The 19,190-nt window shown below is 40.5% G+C and overlaps 1 protein-coding gene across 4 annotated transcripts in view; it reads left to right on the forward strand.

The window, feature by feature from the left end:
* Positions 1–19,190, forward strand: part of LOC126203836 (mucin-5AC) — a 572,866-nt gene that overhangs the window by 485,843 nt on the left and 67,833 nt on the right. For all 4 annotated transcript variants that reach the window (XM_049938208.1, XM_049938210.1, XM_049938209.1 and 1 more), the window contains 2 exons: positions 7,564–7,683; positions 13,615–14,391. In XM_049938208.1, coding sequence (XP_049794165.1) covers positions 7,564–7,683; positions 13,615–14,391 — 897 coding nt within the window. The remainder of the gene's footprint in view (positions 1–7,563; positions 7,684–13,614; positions 14,392–19,190) is intronic.

Raw genomic sequence — 19,190 nt, forward strand, 5'->3', positions numbered from 1 at the left:
CTGTGTGCCACATAACTGGTCAATTGGGTGTATTCCCCCTCGCGTCATATAATCTAAAATTAACGTAGGCTTCCCTGCCTTTTCACCCACAGTCCCTTAGAAGCAACTGCATGATACTTTAATTGTATAAACTGTTTAAGCACTTACCTTTTATTCTTACGCAGTGTACCAATAGTAGTGACGCCCTTCTGTAGAAGAGATAATACTAGTGAATAATCAGTGTACCAATTATTGGTAGTGAGATTTCTGTTTGACCCTGAAATTGCATCTGCCAATCTGTTTACGTCATCAGTGGGCTGATGGATATGCATTAAAGCCCACAGCAAACTAAGTTGCAAGAAAAGTTTTAGCATCACGTAGAGAATAAATTTTCATGCCATATTCTGCAGGTTTACTTGGAATGTAAGATGTGAAACTGCATCTGCTTCCCAATGGTTCTAGCTTTTCAACAATTGCTTCATATTCGCTAGGGGTGTAGTAACTTTGACAATTTTGTGTAAATAAATTAAGGATGTTTGTTATGAGTGCCAGCTCTTTTTTTTGGGGAGCGGGAACTTTTTTTTTTAGTTCCTGCAGTCAGAGTACTCAACACTACTGTCATGTTCCTACTCGCATTTTGACTTCTTTTTTTTTTTACTGTAGGTAGATTGCTCCAGAACTGACCATTGTTGAAGTCCTAATTTCTAAGCCAGGGTGAAGAAATACTGGTAAACTTATTTGGACAGTGGTAGCCCATGAAAACGACAGTGGAGTGGGCGATGAAGTAACACTCACATTTATTTTATCCACAATGTTATGCATAATAAAACCATAAAATACGTGGAAAGTGATTCTATACAGGTAACAGAAATTATTAATAGACATAGAAAGAATTTCTTCGGATTCATATTGTGGATGACATCGGAAGTTCACTGAGGCTTTTTGCGGATGATGCTGTGATATATCGAGAGGTTGTAACAATGGAAAATTGTACTGAAATGCGGGAGGATCTGCAGCGTATTGACGCATGGTGCAGGGAATGGCAATTGAATCTCAATGTAGACAAGTGTAATGTGCTGCGAATACATAGAAAGATCCCTTATCATTTAGCTACAATATAGCAGGTCAGTAACTCCATAAATTATCTGGGATTACGCATTAGGAGTGGTTTAAAATGGAATGATCATACACTCCTGGAAATGGAAAAAAGAACACATTGACACCGGTGTGTCAGACCCACCATACTTGCTCCGGACACTGCGAGAGGGCTGTACAAGCAGTGATCACACGCACGGCACAGCGGACACACCAGGAACCGCGGTGTTGGCCGTCGAATGGCGCTAGCTGCGCAGCATTTGTGCACCGCCGCCGTCAGTGTCAGCCAGTTTGCCGTGGCATACGGAGCTCCATCGCAGTCTTTAACACTGGTAGCATGCCGCGACAGCGTGGACGTGAACCGTATGTGCAGTTGACGGACTTTGAGCGAGAGCGTATAGTGGGCATGCGGGAGGCCGGGTGGACGTACCGCCGAATTGCTCAACACGTGGGGCGTGAGGTCTCCACAGTACATCGATGTTGTCGCCAGTGGTCGGCGGAAGGTGCACGTGCCCGTCGACCTGGGACCGGACCGCAGCGACGCACGGATGCACGCCAAGACCGTAGGATCCTACGCAGTGCCGTAGGGGACCGCACCGCCCTTCCCAGCAAATTAGGGACACTGTTGCTCCTGGGGTATCGGCGAGGACCATTCGCAACCGTCTCCATGAAGCTGGGCTACGGTCCCGCACACCGTTAGGCCGTCTTCCGCTCACGCCCCAACATCGTGCAGCCCGCCTCCAGTGGTGTCGCGACAGGCGTGAATGGAGGGACGAATGGAGACGTGTCGTCTTCAGCGATGAGAGTCGCTTCTACCTTGGTGCCAATGATGGTCGTATGCGTGTTTGGCGCCGTGCAGGTGAGCGCCACAATCAGGACTGCATACGACCGAGGCACACAGGGTCAACACCCGGCATCATGGTGTGGGGAGCGATCTCCTACACTGGCCGTACACCACTGGTGATCGTCGAGGGGACACTGAAAAGTGCACGGTACATCCAAACCGTCATCGAACCTATCGTTCTACCATTCCTAGACCGGCAAGGGAACTTGCTGTTCCAACAGGACAATGCACGTCCGTATGTATCCCGTGCCACCCAACGTGCTCTAGAAGGTGTAAGTCAACTACCCTGGCCAGCAAGATCTCCGGATCTGTCCCCCATTGAGCATGTTTGGGACTGGATGAAGCGTCGTCTCACGCGGTCTGCACGTCCAGCACGAACGCTGGTCCAACTGAGGCGCCAGGTGGAAATGGCATGGCAAGCCGTTCCACAGGATTACATCCAGCATCTCTACGATCGTCTCCATGGGAGAATAGCAGCCTGCATTGCTGCGAAAGGTGGATACACACTGTAGTGGTGCCGACATTGTGCATGCTCTGTTGCCTGTGTGTATGTGCCTGTGGTTCTGTCAGTGTGATCATGTGATGTATCTGACCCCAGGAATGTGTCAATAAAGTTTCCCCTTCCTGGGACAATGAATTCACGGTGTTCTTATTTCAATTTCCAGGAGTGTATAAAGCTGATCGTCGGTAAAGCAGATGCCAGACTGAGATTCTTTGGAAGAATCCTAAGGAAATGCATTCCGAAAACAAAGGAAGTAGGTTGCAGTACGCTTGTTCGCCCACTGCTTGAATACTGCTCACTGGTGTGGTATCCGTACCAGATAGGGTTGATAGAAGAGATAGAGAAGATCCAACGGAGAGCAGCGCGCTTCGTTACAGGATCATTTAGTAATCGCGAAAGCGTTACGGAGATGATAGATAAACTCTAGTGGAAGACTCTGCAAGAGAGACGCTCAGTAGCTCGGTACGGGCTTTTGTTAAAGTTTCGAGAACATACCTTCACCGAAGAGTGAAGCAGTATATTGCTCCCTCCTACGTATATCTCGCGAAGAGACCATGAGGATAAAATCAGAGTAGAGCCCACACAGAGGCATACAGGCAATCCTTCTTTCCACGAACAATACGAGGCCGGAATAGAAGGGAGAACCGATAGAGGTACTCAGGGTACCCTCCGCCACACACCGTGAGGTGGCTTGCGGAGTATGGATGTAGATTACAAGAACTGCAAACATGTCCGCAATATGAACAAGCAAAATTTGCCAGATGATCAGCGAGTCGATACTATGATTCTGGAATGTCTAGCGGTGACGAACATATTTACCAAATGACTCCTTGCCATTCATTAATGACTTATTAGACTCAAAACATTTCAAACAAATTGGTGATATTTTTTAAGAGATGCAAAGTATATAATTTGCTGAAAGTTGTTCTAGCAGTGCCATCGTCCAATGTGTTTGTAGAGTGGATTTTGTGTGATGTGTTCCTGGGGCATTGAAAGAACCAGACTGACAGTGGAAATGGTTAAAGCCAACTACTAGCGAATTTTAACTACCTTATGAAATGTGGTAGAACTGTCAAAATCCGACAACAGGAAAGAACTTGTTAAAGCTGTGAAGTCAAAAGAGAAGTGTAACTTCAAAATATAACTAGCAAAGAAAGTAGAGACTCGCAGAAATGCCTTGATTCGCAGTGTTAAAGGTTATTATCGTGTTAAATAAATAAATAAATAATAATAATAATAATAATAATAATAATAATACATTTTAGAGCCCTTCGATTTGGCTACAGTTATAAGTTGGCAGCGTTATGAGGACTACAGACAAAATCAGAAAGATCTTCATTAGTTGTGGAAAGAAGTTTTTCTATTTCCTCGTTTGTTAGACCCTGAACCAAGTCTGAGCCCTGAAGAGGAAATGTATTGTAAAGTGATATTAATTTTCAAATTGTGCAAGAAATTTACCGAGAATTTAACTCATGTGATGTTTAGTGTATGGAACAATTTAACTCCTCTTTACGAAATAGTTAATATTTGGTGCATCCTAATATATAATTAAATTTTATACAATAAATAATTATTAAAAAGAGCCACAAAACAGATGCTCAAGGAAAACTAGACATAATATAAAAACTACTTAAACGACAGGCGGCGCTCTGCAAATCTGGACCACTGATGCACTTGATATAGGCAGACACTGCTATGAACTAGAAAGTTATGAACTTCACAGAAATCATTGTTAAAGCTTCTCCATTACTGCGCCAACAATGAGCATTTAAGAAAGCTGGTAACATATTTGCACCTGCGTTGCCGTTCGAGGGTTAATAATGGAACAGGTGATTCAGAAGACGTAAGATGAAAGGACATTTCACTTATTATTTGAAACACTTCTTTTCCCAGTTTCTTTTCATGGTGAATATGACACGCGCCACTTTGAGGTGTATATTGAGAATTGTGAACAGATCAGTCGTCGGTGTATTAAGTTTCGTTCGTACTATGCAGCGTTAATAAGAAAAATTTTCTCTAATTGCTGGTGAGTAAGAGTTTCTTAATTCCCTCTAAAAGAATAACGAATTCACACAAGAAAGTAAGATATGAGGCTACAGGCAAGACAGTTCCAAATTTTCAAATGTAGACATGTGCTTTCGAAATGAAATCATTGGAATGTCCGTCAGTATGTAAGCGCTCTCTCTCTCTCTCTCTCTCTCTCTCTCTCTCTCTCTCTCTCTCTCTCTCTGCCATGTATCATGCTGACAAGCAAGTGTTCGGCCAGCACTTTCCCATTTGAAAGATTAGCTAAGACATCGGCATTTACCAGCTTACTTCTGCTGAGAATTTTAGCTTGTATTTTTCTGTTAACAGAGGTTGAATCTCTCTTTAGATATATTACTGCAAGTTCGGAATTATTCAACTGGCTTAAAAATATATAGTTATTTGTACCGATATTTAGAAACCAAAGTACAGTACTATCCTTTGGTAAACTGAAATCGATAGTTCCATTCCCCATAGCTGACTTGCGATCTCTTCGCACAACGCGTGGCGCTGTTGCCGGTCGATACAGGAACTATCGCTTAGATATGGCGGCCACCTTGTGACTGGACCTAAGACGAGCGTGGTCGCAATTGTGCAATAATTGCGGTGCCATATAAGCTCGACACTGCTATCTAAACACATATTAGCAAGATTTTGGTAACAGACAACAGTGTTCCGATGCAATTGGTGATTTTATAAGCATTATACGCAGTGTATTTGAAGAGCTAAAACCGCAGTGACGCAGTGTTTTGCTGTATCTCGTTTCAGTCCTACTTGTGGAATCTAAGTGAGGTTTCGTATTCCAGTTATTATCTCAGTGTATCGTATTCGTTATTGCAGTTGTGTGGCCACGAAGTGAAGTAAATGTAAATCAGGGTTTTATAAAAAAGTTGTGACGTCAGAAACTCCACCCTCAGCAACTGATGACATACCAGTTGGACAGCGAACGGCCTAAATTACGTCACCGGCAATAGAGGTAATAGAAATAGTTAAGTTCAATCGCTTTTTAATATGTAATGAAACCATTTCTAATCCGTGTTATGTTCAGAGAACTGCTTCCAGGACTTAAAATCACATTCAGAGGGTAGAAGGAGAATTTTTTTGTCTAACGGAAACTTAAGTTTTGGGGCGAGTTTTGGGGAAAATGGGAGGGGGAGATTGTTCAGAAGTGAGACACTTTCCAAATAGCTAGAAATGACCATGAATGTCCATGTTTCGTTTGTGAAGTCGTGCTTTGTACAGTAGTTAATCGCATGTGTGCTCAGCTATTCTAATTCCATATTTTCGGTAAATTTTTGTTTCTGGTATTTGCCGAAGAGTATTTAAAAAAAAGCACATTTAATGCATTTCTAATTTGTAAATCTAAATTAGTTTGCTCTTGGTTAAGAAGCATGAAGGTATCATTGCGCGGCTCTCATCGGATGTTTGCACGTGGAGTTTGTATTATAGATTAGGGACGATGTAAACGTGTTCGGGGTGAAAACTATTAAGTTACTATTGGATTTTTGTAGTCGCATAAAATAATGAACCATGGTTTCGTCGGAAATTGATGTTAGCTACTAATCATAACTTCACAGTGGAATTAGTAGTAGTTTTATAACTGAGCTACTTCTTAAAAGCGTTGCTCCATTATATTAATTAATTGGATCATGTGTAACGTGAAGTAAGTTTTTAAGGTTAAAAATATTCTAAAGATATTTGCGCATATGTGGAACATACTTGTGACTTTAGTGGGATACTTTTTTTTTAAATTAATAGTATAAATCAACTAGTTATACCATCTATTTAGTCCCACTAATTAGTGAAACAACAGATCGAATTAAGAAACATTTCACTTCGGTTGTGAAGTAAAAGACAAAATCTTTTTAAACTAGAAAGCTGAAAAAATGTATTCTGGGTTTGTGCATACAGATTACTGGAGGTAACCTGACATTTTCTTTTAGACGTGAATTGTCTTGTGCCTTGTCTTTCAATCTGTGCTGTTATGTCAGTTTATTGCGTGTATTGTCAAAGTACTTCTGCATACAACAGATTGAAGTATCGTGTTTTTCTTAATAGTTATTATGGTGTAAATTGGGTAATAGCAATAGCAGATTCGTTGATTAAGCTGAAAAGTGACTTGTTTTCATTGACACAAAACCCAGAAAGTCACTGGAGGAGTAAAAAGTATGACACTTGATTTAAGGAAATTGATTGTCTGTGTGTCCATTGCTGGGATTAGATCGGAAAGAGGATGATAGTTCTCACCACTTCATGCTTGCTTCAGCAAATGTCTAGTAGATTTGTTCCTTACGCACTCTTTCATTTTATGCTTTGCGATACAGTATTTCATGAATGAAATAGCCAAACCACTAATTGAAAAATGCTTACAAAAAGTTAAGTACACCATGCTTCAAAACAAGATTGTAATTAGCTTGACAGCCCTTAATAAAGATTGTGTACAGATATAAACTATTCCAGTGCTGAAACTAGGCTGAAAAAGCCAAATATGTAATAGGAACCAGCTATACTTAATTTAGCAATTCCTGGATTTCAGCAAGACTGTAAATTAATCCCAAATGTAGATTGTCAATCAGCATGCACATTTGACAAAAATTATTGTATTGGTGGAGCAGTCAGAGAGTATGTTCAGAGAAAATGATTTATATGGTGACAGCTGGGATTAGGCTGTAAGATCACAAACAAAAGGCATCCTAGCAGTGACCTGCATGGCTTAAGAGTGGAAACTGTAAATTCACTTATCTTCACCACTCAAGGGGAGGCAGCCGTATAAAAGAAACAAAATATGTGTGTGTATTTTAAAGAGAAGTGATGTTCATATTTTGTATAGTATTACTGTTATGATTTGCGAACTACTAGACTTCTACCAAATTATCGACCCCTGCAGTATGTGCAAGAAGTCGGCTATTGTGGTGCTTGTGTAACAAAGTAGGTTTTACATTAATTTAAAACTTCTTGTCTTTAGCTGATCTTTAAACTAGCTTGCCTAACTAGTTCGGAGAAGTATTGTACAGTCTTGGGGGTCTCTCTCTCTCTCTCTCTCTCTCTCTCTCTCTCTCTCTCTCTCTCTCTCTCTCTCTCTCTCTCTCCAGCACAGTTAATGAGAAACTTGTTTCAGGTTGAAGAGAAGAACCCTAATGTGTCTAACTTGGATGATGGTCAGCTGAAAGCTCTGTTGGATGAAGCAATTACATACAAGTGTCCAAAAGATCGTGAAGGAAAAAGTGATTTGTTCAGGGTGAGTGTGGGTGCTGTATTTTACTGATTACTCTTTGTCAGGAATAAGTGAAAATCGTACCATTTATTTGATTTAATGAGATACTAACATAAGCCCACAATAGGGTAATAGTGACATGGTATTTATCTGTTATGGTAAGTAACAGATGGAATAGTTTGTCTGCAGTGGTTTTTTTGTGTTAATTGTATGTTGATTCCATGTGACATCTTAGTTCTGTTCCCAGGTATAAACTTTAAAAATTTGTGTAAGAAAATCCAGCTTGCACATCCCAAAGCTATCCTTAATTTTACGGATGTTGTGGTTCGTTTATGTGCATCAATTTGTGATAGCAGAGCATATTAAAACCTCATTCTCTCTCTCTCTCTCTCTCTCTCTCTCTCTCTCTTTGGTGAACTTCCACTTGTTTTAAGTGGCAGTGTGTTGGAAATTCTCCACCACACACTCCCTCTCTCATCCTTCCACATAATTGTGTTTCCATTCATCTTGGATATTGCCAGTACGGATTGTCAGCAGATAGGCATCTTGCTTTTGTGTTTCATGGTTTTGATGATTGTTTCCACTTTCAACTAGATCTAAATTTATCACGCTGTGCGGAAAAGGAACTGTGGCATACTCTGTACAAATTTTCTATCCAAACATACTTTAATGAATTATTTCACCTCTTGTGGGTTCAAAAGCACTTATTATTTTTCATAATAAATGTAAAAACATTTACATTGTGAAAACGGCATTACTATAAGAGCTTCTTAGATGGAGTAGTTCCTTGTCTCCTAGCTCCTAGCATTGGAAATTTAACTGATAAAACACTATGTAATTGGATAGAGATCTTTATTCAATGCTAAGTTTGGTGATAACATTAAATTATATTTTTAGTTGCCCAGTTTTAACACATTGTTAGCACTTGTTCATACTCTGCAGCAAAGTGATTCATCACTGGAGGTGAAACCAAGTAACCTTTGTTCAGGATGACTCGTTAATTGGTGTAATTCAGAGCCCATAAAATACTTGTAGTCCACACCTCCAAGCATTTTGCAAGAAATATAAATTTTGATTTGGTCATAAATAGTGTCCCAAACTTCTAAGGTCAAAACTAGAAATCATAGAGAATCACAATACAATACCTAGAGATTAGGAAGTAGTGGTTAGAAACAAACTTTATTGACCTACACGACTTTTTAAGTGTTTCTGCACAGATTCTGTTATTTCCTCTGATGTTGTAAGTGTAGGACAGTATCTCTTTCGGCAATTAAACACTGAGGTTTGTTGTTCAGATACTAACAGATATTAACATTTGTATGGCATCATGCAGTCATTTTGAAAAACCACCACCATTGTAGCTGATCTCAAAGTAATGTGTGCAATTTAAATGGAAAGGCAACAAATAAGCCATCAGTAAGCTTTTGACAATGGAGACTGGAATACTCTCTTTCAAATTCTGAAGGTGGCAGGGGTAAAATACAGGGAGCGAAAGGCTATTTACAATTTGTACAGAAACCAGATGGCAGTTATAAGAGTCGAGGGGCATGAAAGGGAAGCAGTGGTTGGGAAAGGAGTGAGACAGGGTTGTAGCCTCTCCCCGATGTTATTCAATCTGTATATTGAGCAAGCAGTAAAGGAAACAAAAGAAAAATTCGGAGTAGGTATTAAAATTCATGGAGAAGAGGTTCGCCGATGACATTGTAATTCTGTCAGAGACAGCAAAGGACTTGGAAGAACAGTTGAACGGAATGGGCAGTGTCTTGAAAGGAGGATATAAGATGAACATCAACAAAAACAAAACGAGGATAATGGAATGTAGTCAAATTAAATCGGGTGATGCTGAGGGGATTAGATTAGTCAATGAGACACTTAAAGTAGTAAAAGAGTTTTGCTATTTAGGGAGTAAAATAACTGATGATGGACGAAGTAGAGAGGATATAAAATGTAGACTGGCAATGGCAAGGAAAGCGTTTCTGAAGAAGAGAAATTTGTTAACATCGAGTATAGATTTAAGTGTCAGGAAGTCGTTTCTGAAAGTATTTGTATGGAGTGTAGCCATGTATGGAAGTGAAACATGGACGATAACCAGTTTGGACAAGAAGAGAATAGAAGCTTTCGAAATGTGGTGCTACAGAAGAATGCTGAAGATAAGGTGGGTAGATCACGTAACTAATGAGGAGGTATTGAATAGGATTGGGGAGAAGAGAAGTTTGTGGCACAACTTGACTAGAAGAAGGGATCGGTTGGTAGGACATGTTCTGAGGCATCAAGGGATCACAAATTTAGCATTGGAGGGCAGCGTGGAGGGTAAAAATCGTAGAGGGAGACCAAGAGATGAATACACTAAGCAGATTCAGAAGGATGTAGGTTGCAGTAGGTACTGGGAGATGAAGAAGCTTGCACAGGATAGAGTAGCATGGAGAGCTGCATCAAACCAGTCTCAGGACTGAAGACCACAACAAACAACATGTTTCCAGTCCATGAGGGTGACCATTTCTGACGATCTGTGATGAAAATGGCACACTGATTTTCATCTGTTTGGGTATGTTCTGCTCCAGTTGAAAAAAACGTAACAGCTGAGAGGCTTTGTTGATGGTTAATACAAATTGTAGGGAATGTGGCACTGTGATACTGTGCAGTTTAAACTGTTTACAGAACTCTTGGTTAAAAGTAATTTCACTACATTGCTCACACGCATTGTTACAGATAGGTTGTCTAATTGTTGCTGGAAATGTTAATTTTGCATGAAGGATGATGGTTGTTCATTGATTAATATTTTTCTATGTGATCAAACACCATCTCCTGAAATTCAGCTAAGTGTACAATAGGTTGTCAGACTCTCATGAACCTTGTATGGTTTGAACAACTCACTTTCTTGTGAGGTTCTTTATATTAGGGTCACGGTTTACGCGAAATGTTTTTCTGTAAATTTATTGGACTTCCAGTCACTTAATATTGTTGCATCTTTATATGTCTTCAAATTTTTGTAGTGAATAATGTTCAATCTGAGAGAATTGTTCACAAAATGTAAAGAATAGTAAACTCCACGTCTGCATACATTCTTCGAAAGCCACCTAGAGGATGGTATTGGAGGGTATGACAGACACTATGAACTTTCCCTTCCCTGATCCATTTGCAGTGGTTCATGGTAAGACTGATCATTGCTAAATCCTCCTACGAAGTTAAATTTTTCTGCAGTCGTCTACCAGCACCACGCTGACGTGTGTGTTGGAAGTAATAGCTTACTTCGCTTTTCCTGGATGTTGTTGTTGTTGTCGTCGTCGTCGTCATCTTCAGGACTGGTTTTACACAGTTCTCCATACTACTCTATCCTATACAAGAATCTTTATCTCTGAATGACCTATAGAACTGACATCCTATGGAATTGGGTTGCTGTGTTCATCCCTTGGTCTTCTTCCATCATTTTTATCCATCACACTTTACTCTGGTACTAAATTGGCGATTCATTGCTGCCTCAGAAAAAAGCTACATCCGATACACATACCTCAAGAAAAGGCTTCCTATCACACTAATTTGTATCTGGTAACAAATTTCTCTTCTTCAGAAACGCTTTTCTTACCTTGCCAGTCTACATTTTATATCATCATTACTTTGGCCAGCGTCAGTTACTTGGTACACAAGTAGGTTGTGCTTTCAGGGTGTTGTTTGCTAATTGAATTATCCAGCGTTGCCTGATTTAATCATACAGCATTCCATTACCTTTATTTTGCTTTTGATGTTGATCTTATATACTCCTTTAATGGAATGTGCAGTCTTCGAACAAGTTTTGTCAACCACTTCATTTGTGGACTGGTTATGTTCCCTTAAGATTCTGCCAGTGAATCTCAGCCTAGCATCAGCTTTTATGTAGTCCTTTCAATTTAGCTTGCTCTGGATGGTTAGATCTAAGTTCTTCATTGTAGTTACAGCTCCCAGTGATTTTTAACCAAAAGTGTAAGTGAGAAGACAATTGCTCGTTTTTCAAGATAATGCTGGACAAGCAATTGTTAAGAAACACGTAAAGTTTACATACACGTGCTTAGTTCATTGCAAGCACCATGCCACTGGAAATGCCCCTTTCCTGTCGTTTTTCCCTTATCTCAGAGTACTCTGTTTAGTGCCCTCTATTTATTGCAAAAGGTGAAATTGAGTAGAATATTAAATACAAAGAATAAAAATACACAGATTAGTTTTTCCACAACTAATCATTCCATGGTTTTGTAGGGAGGGGGGGGGGGAGAAGGGAATTAGATTTGGTTAAGTCACTCAAATGCTATAGTGCATGTATTTCAGTGTGTGTCTACTGACGTTATCTATAATTTAATGTCTTCTGTACTTTATTTTTGTTTCTATTAACTGGTGTTTGTGAATAAATTTTGTAGTCTTAGATATTCTTACTTACTTTACAGGAACGTGCATCCCATGAATGAAAATGTTACTTGCCCATGAAAAATGAAAGAGTAGATGCACATTACCACAGTTTTCAATATTTCAGCTATCTAATTTTGTTCACATTCATATCATCGTTAGATGTAAATATTATTGATGGGATTATCTAATTTTGTAATTACTGAAGTGTTCTATTGTGCCTTTAGTTCTTGGTGCGCAAAATTTAATTAAACATGTATTTGTGGTTGCTTCGGTGCTGTGGTCTTGTTATAATAAATGATGTGTGTCTTTGCCAGAGTCTTATGTTGTAATATTGCAAAATTGTGGACATGAAGAGTGGAATTGGTGACCTACTGACCTTGCTGCACACTCCAAGTGTTAAGCAGTAGAGAGACACAAAACTAGGCAAACACAACAGTTTAGTTTAAAACTGATTTCTCTTCAGAGACCATGGGTGCCCATGTAACTGATAACTTGCGCGCGCGCACACACACTCTCTCTCTCTCTCTCTCTCTCTCTCTCTCTCTCTCTCTCTCTCTCTCTGGGACATTTTACTATAGGATTACAAAGATAATCAGCTTCATTCCATTAACATAAAACAAAAACAAATTGTTTTGTAGAATGTGCTTTTGAGATTCAGTCCCTAAATTGCTCATTTAATGCCTGTATCTCATTAAACACAAGGGAGGGGGATGAGAGCAAGATTACTCATGTCTTTAAACACGAGACTTAAGACTTTGATCTCGTCAAACAATAACTGTTCCCTACAGCGAAAAGCCACACTACGGATATGGATGACATGAACAAGACCAGGAAGATTATCGAAAATTTTACTAGCTGTTGGAGCTACTAGCTACTAAGGAGAACTCGAAGCATCTGAATAATTAAATTAACCTTGGGCTATAGGGCAGTGTTATGTTTATACATCTCAGTTTTGGTAATTCGGTGCCATTCTCGAGCAGTGATAGCATTTCTTCATAGAATTAATGGTGATGAGACGAATAAATTGCAGCTGACTCACATTTATTCAAGAATGTTTAAGAAACTTCCTTGTAGTTCACTGTGAGGTTCAAAGCTAAGAGGTGGCTGAGAGAAAAATGACCTTGTGAATGCAAGAGGTGCTTATTTGTTGCATGTTTGTTGTGGCTGCATTTCATGTGGTCTAACCTTTTGAAAGACCTTTCTTCGACCTCATCTCCTGTTAATAGTTTTGTCAAGTTGTTCACTTAACTGTTATTAATCTAATGTCTTGAAAGTGTGTACATTCTCATTCTGTTTAGAGAGGTGAGATGATTGGATGATGGCTTGCTTTGAAATATGAAATTTCTGAGTTACAATTTAATAAAGGTAGATAACAACAGGGTGGTCTTAATTTGTTGTAGAGAGGTTGATATTTTAAATGGTTTGGTAAGGAAGGTATCTTTAGCTATTTGTCCACACAGTGCAAACTTGATTTTTCAGTGTGTGTGTGTGTGTGTGTGTGTGTGTGTGTGTGTGTGTAAAACTTTTGTACTGCTTCTGAATATGTTATTTACTTACACACAATTTTAATGTTGACTACAGGAGCTTCTACAGGAAGTAGAGGCAGACGAGAGTGACTCTCGCCGCAGTGGCTGTACCAGTGTTACTTCCGGAACTGCCAGTGTTGCCAGTTCACGTTGCTACAGTGGAAATCGCCGGAGAGGTATTCCGTCACGTCGAGATGTCACTGCTGTTTCTGAGCGTCAGACAAGAGGCGGCTCCCTTCAGAACCTAGTCCACGCTGCCAGTTCAGAGTTCGACACGACGGGCTTCGGTGGGCACGGACCTGCAGGGCGGAGGCGGGGCGCCCGCCAGAAGGAGCAGAGGGCTACCAGTGTGAGTGCACGTCAGCGTGAGGGGGGTTCGCTCCCCAGCAATGTGAACGTTGGTGGTGACTGTCTCCTTGAGGACAGCCGAAGGCGGCGGAGAGATCCTGCATCTGCACCAGTTGAAGACTTGGCGGCAGCGGCCACCGCCCCTGCCAGGTGCGGGGGCGGGCCGGGTGCCATCGCTAGCCTGCCTGTCTGCCACTCCTCGAGTGATACTGACAGTACTGCTGTCAGTGATAGTGTGTGTGGTGCTTCGGATGGTGGACGCCCTATTCCTACTTCAACAATCTCAGACCGACGAGATACTGGGGTGGCTGGTGGTTCGGACTGTGAAATTGGCACAGAGCTGGAGGTTGTGCAAAGATCAGAGACGGCGCCTCGTGTGCCAAATTTTACCAGCCACGCCACATTGGAAGTTGGGGGGAAAAGTATATCGAATCGTGACTCTGAAGTTGACACCACCGTCACGCTTCCACTGGGACTGTTACAGGTCTGCATTGATGCTTTCTTAGTTTTTACTTAGCACTTTTTCTGGTTATTTCCATTTAGAATACACGTAAATGGCTTTGTCAGACCACTACTTAGATAGCATTTGTAACACACAAATAATGTATATTTTGTTGTTACCCAATTAATTAGAAATGAAACATTGATTATGCTAAATCCAGACACACACACACACACACACACACACACACACACACACACAGAGAGAGAGAGAGAGAGAGAGAGAGAGAGAGAGAGAGAGAGATATGCAGTGGTCAGTAGGTACTCTCAGGAATCATACGAAAAGGAGGTTCTCCTCATACTTCGTTCTGATGTTATGTGCTGCCCACCTCTCCTACCTTTTGCAAATGTTTCAGAAAGTAAGGAAGGTTACTGTCATTCTTTCTGAGTCTGTTCACTGTACTGGGAGCAAGCCTACAAAAGACAAGAGCAAGCAAGAGTCTCTCTCTCTCTCTCTCTCTCTCTCTCTCTCTCTCTCTCTCTCTCTGTGTGTGTGTGTGTGTGTGTGTGTGTGTGTGTGTGCCTGTAATCCATAAATGTCTCTCTTGCTCTCTGCAAAGATACACAAGCGTTCCTTTTCAGCACATAAGATGGCACTGCTCTGTATGCATAAATGAGATTGTTTAACCAAAGCTTTCGTCTATTCTGTAGCCATTGTGTTTTTAGAAAGGCTACAAGATTTGTCTTAAGAAATGTAATTAACAGTACGACATATTAGATGCCTTTTGTTAACTAAGACAGTGCATCTAAGTTGAAGTGTTGATTTGTAATCAAAATAACCTCTGATGGCAAAAAGAAATAATGTCAAGAAGTGTGTATTGGAAGACATTCCCTGTTGAATAGAAGTGTTATGATTACGTACAATATCGTGGTATGAGGGGGGGGGGGGGGGAGATTGGTATGATTTGCCACTTTCATTGTGAAGAGAGAGCTCGAGGTCCAACAAACTCCTCCTGCATGATTTAGCAGTGAAGACTGATTCCTGTAATTCACATAAATCTATGTGGATACAAGTAGAACAAACTATCAGATATGCACCATGTCACATTTTTGTACTGTGGTGAATAAAGTACGGTCTGTAGCAGTGCTAACTGATCATACAATAAACAGTAGCATGTCAAGTAGTCGTGTATGTGTTAATTTCTCGCCCTTAAACATTCACTACAGCCTCAAAAACTTTGAGATACTGTTGATGTCTAGGAAAGAAAGAAAACCTTTTTTTTTTTTTTTTCCATCTAGTGTACTATGAGCATAAGTTGAAGTCAAACTGAAATTTTTTCCGTTGTAGCTCACGAATGATAGTGTTGTTTTTGTCATTGCATCAATTTTATTCCAGTTAACAGATGAAACAGGTCCTGATTATTTGAAGTGGACAATTCACTGTGTGATTGTCTATAAGTCAGGTCTCTAAAAGAATGTCCTTGACAGCTGGCGGCCATGGTGCTAATGCTACTATGCAGCTGGTTCTTTTTTTTTATGCTGTGTCAGTTGCCCAACTACCAGGAAATTTGAGCCCTTGCAACATCATACTACTGAAATGTGAAAAAGCACTAATAAAATCAGAGGATCAAAATGGACACTCCTTGTCTTAAAAGAAAAAGGGGGGGGGGTTGTCCAGTTAGAGATTACAATGTTACAGTATTTTACTACATACACAGATGCAGTCTCTTAACTGCATCTTATAGAAGAGAGCACACCCCAGTTATCCATATTTCCCATGTCAGTGTAACTAATTTCACTGCCGTATAATCTCCTAATCTCATTACTAATTGTCCCAGTCTCTATTCCAGGGCACCTTCTCATTGTTGTGCCTCTTCAAAGATCAGCTCAGCCAGTTGTGACAGCATTGTTTCATTTTGTAGGAATAATACAGCCTAATGCTTCACGAATTAAAAATTTTGATGTCTCTTTCATTTAAAATTTACGTCTGTTGATAACATACATCACTTGGAAATGGTGCGGTGAAAGGCGCAACACTCATTGCCATTTTTTCCTGCAATTTTGTTAATGTCGTATGTGATACTACATGTTATATGCTGTTTCATAATGTCAAGCAGTTCTGCCTCTTTCTTATGAAATGAACCTATGCCATTCTTGTTTAACCAGTCCGTTGTCATTCTTCTTGGTGCTGCATGTAGGAGCTTCATTTAATTAAAGAGAGTTACGTGCTACATGACTGATCGTTATAGTGGAGATTTCTTCTATGTTTAGAAAGCAGTGAGTTACAAACCACTGTTTAAATTTCGTTGCCGTCAGTCCCCAGACTCCTTAGATGAAAACAGCGAAGCATTTGGAACAAACCCACAGATTGTTCCGGCATGTAAAAGAATGTGACTGCCTTTTCAAACTGGTGCTTTCATTGTACGTAGTACAGTGCCATCATTCCACGCGGTCAGGAATGAGCAGCATTTGACCATGTTTCATTGAAACAAATGATTTTGAGAGATTTACGTGTAAACGTTTACCTCAAAAAACAGCATCTCTGGACAAAGATATCCGCCTGCTCAAGCAGAACTCTTCTTCCAGGAAAGTTCTACGCCCCTCTCCAGTACTGTTGAAAGGCTGATTTTCCTCGTCCTCCTTCTCTGCCCCCTTCTTCTTTTTCTCCTTCTCCCTGACCACTCACTATCTCATAGTGAAAGAAGCAGCTTGTTCTAGGCAGAATATTCTTTTTCTGTGTAATAGCCACATATTTTGCCGAATTGTGTCCTCGTGAAAATAAACCACAGGGTTTCCACAGGAAATCTGAGAAACTTGGGGGGGGGGGGGGGGGCTGGAAAATTCTTTCTTTGTCTTGCTAGATGAAATGGTTTGTTTACTGAGGTGTCATGCATCATTGCTGGCTGGGTGCAGATGAGTACACGTGCTGCTTCCCTACTCTCTTGTTACTACTACTTCTCTCCTTCCTACAACTCGCCTCAACTTGCAGTCAGTGCTGCCACCACTTCTTGCCGCTAGGCCCAGCCAGCTGCTGACGAGAGGCAGCAATCATGTGGAGAGGTTTGTTTGGATCTGAATTTCAGAGACTTAGGCACAGTGACCAGAGACGGCAGTCGTGTGCATGAGTTGTCTAAGTGATTGTGTGAGGGTGTGTGTACTCTCATTTCCTGACAAAAGCTATGACTGAAAATTTAGTTGAGAGAGTGTAATTGTTTTGTACATGTCTGTGTGTGGCTTAGCAATCATCTTTACAGTGAGTTGCTACCTGTCCTAGTTATTGATTCTCGGAGTATTTGAGCAAGTAACCTGTTGCATGGATTGATCACTGTGGTCTCATTTCATCAACGTGCTGTTTGTAGCTCGTGAATAGCTGGCCACACGAGTCGATTTCCACGACTGTCGGAAACCGCAGGCCTTTATATGCGGGTATCTGTAACGTATTGGGCCTGCCGATCTGAAGCTATTTGGTTCCCACTAATGTGCAGGCCCTGCCCATTGGATCTAGTCTCACCGATATGCCTGCAATCCGGGTCTGTGTGTGGCGTAATGCAGTGGATTTTCATGGTTTATCCATGGGCCCAGGACTAGAGTGATCCTCAGCAGGCCAGAGGCCATAGGCGATGGATTTCAGGAATTGGGACTTTCTCACTGCAAGTACATTCTACAGTGTGGCATTTTATAGACATTTTATTTTTTCTAGTATATTCTGGCTCTTCAGAAGTAGATTATATGTTAGAAAGTATGAACAATATGAAGAAGAAAATTGTGGTAGTAACTGACGGTTTGTACACTATGTACTCGTATATTTCTCGAATGAAAAATCAAAATACTCGTAAAATAATGGTTATGACACATGCGTAATAACCAACAACAACAAACATAGAAACAATGTTTTATAGGCGGTCACCTACAGTGTTGGTTTACACAAATCTTCCCCGCCTTATACACTCTTCTCAAGAGGCCTCCCTTTTTATGAGGTTATCTCTGAAATCAGTGAAGATATTTTAAATCTGTCTTGCGACTCTATGGAAATCCATATTTTTATCACCAAATGTGTGTTGTTTTATTGAAGTAACATTACTGGTATTAATGAAAAACATATACCATTTGTCTTGCTTTCTCCATCTAAGATGCTCCAGTCAAGAAACCTTACCTGCTTCCAAGTTGTTTATAGATATTTCCTCGTTTGCTCTATTGTTTCTTGTACCATAGCTGCATAGACAGATTGTTAACTTACGTCTTCACTTACCCTTGATATCAGAATTTGCCAGAAAAATATGCTGAAACGTGTCTGGAAATGGAATTTCACTAGGGGGAAACTTTTGGCAACCCTGATCCAGTTCTTTTGTTTTAACACCACACACTGACTCTTATCTATAGTTGAAAGAGTAGCTGTTGGTTCCTGTAGATTTCCCAGCACACTTCTCTTTAGTTGTTTTCTTCGTAAAGGTTTTTTCAATTTTCAGAGCTACAGTTGTCGTCGTCTTGAGGTCTGCTGTTTCATCTTCAAAATTGTGTTGTGTGCTACATAAGAACTTTATGCTACACACAAACTTAAAAGAGAGAGGCTCTTCAAGGTAGTGCCCCTTGCTACTTTCCTTCGGATTGAAGTAGAGGGCATGCTTTCATACATGTCAAATACACAATTCAACATTTCACACTGTGTTGTGAGATTGTGCTAAATCAGTATTTTGTGATCTGTAACAAATGCTTTGCAGCTATGAGAAAGTGTAGCAACAGTCATTGGCCTGAGTTGTAGGATTAGCAATGTGGCACTATCACTGGCAATGTTTACAAGTCCCTGAGCTCAGATTGGTACTAGTGTGTCCCATCTACACATAA

The sequence above is a fragment of the Schistocerca nitens genome, chromosome 9 (assembly GCF_023898315.1).
Source record: "Schistocerca nitens isolate TAMUIC-IGC-003100 chromosome 9, iqSchNite1.1, whole genome shotgun sequence".
Classification (NCBI taxonomy): Eukaryota; Metazoa; Arthropoda; class Insecta; order Orthoptera; family Acrididae; genus Schistocerca; species Schistocerca nitens.